General features: G+C 32.6%; 1 protein-coding gene across 1 annotated transcript; it reads left to right on the top strand.

Annotated features, from left to right (window-relative positions):
* Positions 1 to 213: 213 nt before the first annotated feature.
* Positions 214 to 2,017, top strand: LOC131046343 (uncharacterized). Its single transcript, XM_057980066.1, has 2 exons — positions 214 to 445; positions 1,551 to 2,017. The coding sequence occupies exons 1-2, from the start codon at positions 266 to 268 to the stop codon at positions 1,833 to 1,835; spliced, it is 465 nt and encodes a 154-aa protein (XP_057836049.1). The 5' UTR covers positions 214 to 265; the 3' UTR covers positions 1,836 to 2,017.
* The last annotated feature ends 2,635 nt before the right edge of the window (positions 2,018 to 4,652 follow it).

Genomic DNA, 4,652 nt, shown 5'->3' with positions numbered 1-4,652 from the left:
ATTTAGAATCAGCGAACATGTCGATAAAAGCAATAAATATCGTAGCTTATTTAGAATCCCTAGTGTGTTTTGCATTGACTTATATTTATAAATGCAATAAATGTCTGAACTCACTCAGGAATCTCTAGTGTGTAATATACATAGAGAGAGAATAGATGCTGAATAATCTAGATTTGTTCTATATCAGCCATGATCCTCTATATAAGCCAAGCCTGAGTACAGAGCAAAAACAAAGACAAAGATTTTCTTATAGAAGAGTCTAGCAATGGCAGTCCACAAGAAAGCTGCAGCGCTTCTTCTTGTTCTTGCATGCATGTTAAGTTGTTCTGCTCGTCTGTTACAACCCTCCATTCTCTCTCCAATTGCAAAGAGTCCCAATGAAGAAGGGAGAGTACACATAGCGGTTCAGCCAGATGATGTTGTCGAGATTAAGGGTCCCCATAAGGTAATATTAATTACAGTGATAACAATTTTATTGTTGATAGAATGCAATGCATCAAAATATTAACAGCTACCCTTGTATATAACAGAGTGTGCTATTTTGATTAGGTTCGGCTATTTTCAATGCATCAGCAGGGTTTGCGTCAGGAGGGTTTGTATTGTTTTGATTTCCGTAAGGTTAAATAACATATTTTAAGATTTGATATGTTTAAGTGGTTTATAGGAAAGCACATAAGATTAGTTTAAGGTTTGCATTGGTTCTGGTTTGGATAAGGTTAAGCAGCACATTTTATGTTTTGATTCGTTTAGGTGACTGATCAGAAATCACAATTAGCATAGTTTAGGGTTTACATTGGTTTCAACATATTCTAAGTTTTGATTTGTTTAGGCTGCTCATCATAAATCACACTAGCTTAACTTAGGGTTTGCATTGGTTTCAATTTGGACAAGTTTAAAAAGCACATTCTAAATTTGATTTGGTTAGGTGGCTCATCCAAAATCACACAGGCTTAGGTTAGGATTTGCATTAGTTACTATCTGGGCAAGTTTAAACAGTACATTCTATCAGAGATATCAATTTCCCACAATCCATAATGAGTTATCTGTGTGCTTTCTGGGTGTGAATATGTATGTTTTTTTGCAACAACGTTTCTTGTGTAGCTCTCTTTCATCCCCATGATGGATCACAGAATGTGATCTGAAACGTTGATGCAAAAAAACATACACAATCACACCCAGAAAGAACACAGATAGTACATTCTATATTTTGATTTGTTTAGGAGATTCATCCACAACCACATAAACTTAATTTAGGGTTTGCATTGGTTTTTATATGAACAAGATTAAAAGCACACTCTAAGTTTTTATTTGTTTATTGGCTACTGAAAACTCACACTATGTTAACTAACAATTTGTATTTCTTTCTGTCTGGGAAAAGTTAAAAGATCTATTTAAATTTCTATTTATTTAGGTCGACTCATCCCTAATATTTAGACCTGTTTTTCCAATCTGTATCTAACTATGAAATTAGGAGCTCTGCTTTACATGCATCATTTAATTTGATAATGGGTCCAACATGAAGGAATCTAATTGAAGCAACGATGTCGCAGAGGATAGATAGGGAGATAGATGATGTTATGAAGACCTCCACAAAGATGAAATTCAGTAACAGGTTAAATGTTGTTCACTCTGGGCGTTCCCGTATTCAGAACCCTATTTCTACTGATAGTATTTCAGGTAAAGATGAGGAAAGTGGAAGTTTCAAGAGGAATTATGTTTCTAAGCAGCCAGAAGTGAAGTTCGATGATGTGGGGAGTTTCACCGACCCAGTATTCGGCGGCATGTTGCCCAAGGGACCTGTCCCTCCCTCTGGGCCATGCTGCCACGGTCAGTAAGATCAGCGAACATGTCGATAAACGCAATAAATGTCTGAACTTATTCAGCAATCCCTAGTGTGTGTTTCAGGAATCTCTAGAGTGTTATATATAGAGTGAGAGAGAATAAGTGCTGATCCATTACTGCGCATATATCGATAGAAACAATGGTTACCAGTAACCTTTGTGAATACAGAAAACTATTCCCGTTTTTAATATTTACAATTCCCTCAGCTCAACGATTTATTTCACTCAAATGACTGCCTTCGCTTTATTTTTGGATTATAACCATGTCATTGCTATACAAGACATTTCATATTTAATCTTTCTTTTCCATCAATATAGGCAAGTAGATGTTAGTATCTTGATTTAAAATGGTGGGTAATATAAGTTAGCATACACATTTTTGGCTAAGTAGTAGCGCTGGAAGATTCTATTGTTAAAGTCATCTACGTGTTGAATTTGGTTCAAATGCAGCTTTAAGGGTTTGAATTTTGTGAATGGTTATTTTTTCACACACCTCATCAATTATCACCTCATCAATTATGATCAATCAATTAATCTAGTATCTTATAGATGAAAGATCTATATGTTTCTTGTTCAGTAAATTTGGTATAAAACAAGATATCATGTATGAAGAAAAAAGTTTAAAATTTAATTAATTTTAAAATTTTTTCAAAATTACATGATCTCATCCTTTAAAATATTGTTTATATTATTTCTGCCATGCACAACAAATTTAAGATATATAATATTGAACATTAAAATATTTTTCCAAAAAAAAAAAATTCAACAAACAATAAATCATCAATATGATCTTTTATTAATTCACAGTCACAAATGAAATACAATCTATCACAAAAGACTTACACCATGTTCAGCTGCAACCGTTTGATTACATATAGAAACAAAATCTGCAAATTAAAAAATTCAAAAAATATTACTGGAGACACATAAATCTGTTCACTTAATTAAATGAATATTTAGTATTTATTTGATTATTTAACCATTAATCAATAATTAATTAAATTAATATTTAATTAATTATCTTAACCCTCTTCTCCTATTAATTAAATAAATTGTTCAATTTATTTGATTTAATTCACTTAACCAAATTCAGACCATTAATTAAATAAATAAATCATATTTGTTTAATTAAATCTTGTCTCGCATTTAAATAAATCACCTGTATCCTCCACCCACGTGCATTTTTCTACAAATGCAAGTTGCACAACTATTTTAAATAAATAATTTATTTACTTAAAATCCTATTTATCATCACCCACTTGAAACCTTTAATGGTTTCCTTAAAGTATTCAAACTTAATGGCTTCCTTCTAGAGTCTTCTGAAGCCTTTAATGGTTTCCCTTAAAGTCTTCAAACTCAATGGCTTCCTTTTAGAGTCTTCTTAAGCCTTTAATAGTTTCTCTTAAAGTCTTCAAACTTAATGGCTTCCTTCTAGAGTCTTCTTAAGCATTTAATGGTTTCCCTTAAAGTCTTCAAACTTAATGGCTTCTTTCTAGAGTCTTCTTAAGCGTTTAATGGTTTCCCTCAAAGTCTTCAAGCATTTAATATTTTATCTTCCTTTTTCTCATGTAAATAAGTTAAGATTTATTTAAATAAAATCCAAAATTTACATTCACATTTAAATAAATTAATATTTATTTAAATATCTATCCAAATGCAAATTACACCTTTTAATTGAAATAAATGATTTTACTTCAATTGAAAATCCCAAAATTCCTCCCACTTGCATTCTCCTACAAAATCCACTTGCATTCCTAAATCCCTTCTAGATTCTTATAACTCCTTCTAATTAGCCTAATCATATTGTAATCATTGTCACGTTCCTAAATAAAAGGAAGTCACTTCTCAAAAACCTCCAAAGTCTTCAATAACCATTAAAGACTTTGTGTCTTCAAATGGTTAACCTTTAAAGTCTTCCAAACCATTAAGGGCTCTTACATAACCATTTATGGTTAACTCACCTTTTACCTTTGGCTAGAAACTTTCTTCTAGCTTAACCATCCTTTTGACTCATGGGTTTCTTCAAAGAATTTATTTCTTTGACTAAGGTAACCATTTAACCCTTGCACCTTCATTTATCCCTTGGATAAAAGGAATATCCATTAACCTAACCCTAATCCAACCCCCTAGGGTAACCATCATGTCCCCTCAAGCATTTAATGCTCCTTATCTCTCCTCTCAAGTCTCTTCATGGTGACACTTATCAACATGGGATTGGGTTGAAAGTTTCACATGGATTGAATCTTTCAATCCTAGCCCTTGTTAAGATTGCTCAATCTTAACCCTTTATTTCTCCATTTCTTCTATAAATAGAACCCTTCTTCTCAAAAAAAGAAGGAAGCATTAAATTATTGTTGCTATACTGGTATTAGCATAAAGCTTTTTCATAGCATCACTATCTACACTTACATAGCATTTGTTTATCACATCCAACCATCTTGAATCTCCATATGGCATCCATGGCTAGTGCTAAAAGCTGAGAGCCAGACTCATTTGGGACTTGGAGAGGGGAGAAACAAGGGAGAAGCATCAAAAGGCATCATGGAAGCATATTAGGGAGGCTCTTCTCCTTTCTTTTGTTTTGTTAAACTTCTTTCATGCTTTTTGAAATCTCTTTTGATATGTTTCGAATGGTTTTTAGTTCTTTGTTTTGGTTTTATGGTTGAAACTAACTTATTAACATTGAACTTTGTTGTTGCCTTGTCCCCATTTCCATGACATCAATTACAATACAATGCCAATGTCAAATCAACCATTATCTACCTTCCTAAGTTGTTTTTAGTTGATTGTAAAGAATGTTTATTGCAATGA

The sequence above is a fragment of the Cryptomeria japonica genome, chromosome 8 (assembly GCF_030272615.1).
Source record: "Cryptomeria japonica chromosome 8, Sugi_1.0, whole genome shotgun sequence".
Classification (NCBI taxonomy): domain Eukaryota; kingdom Viridiplantae; phylum Streptophyta; class Pinopsida; order Cupressales; family Cupressaceae; genus Cryptomeria; species Cryptomeria japonica.
Note: the sequence above shows the minus strand (reverse complement) of the source record. Positions and strands in the feature narration are given on the sequence as shown.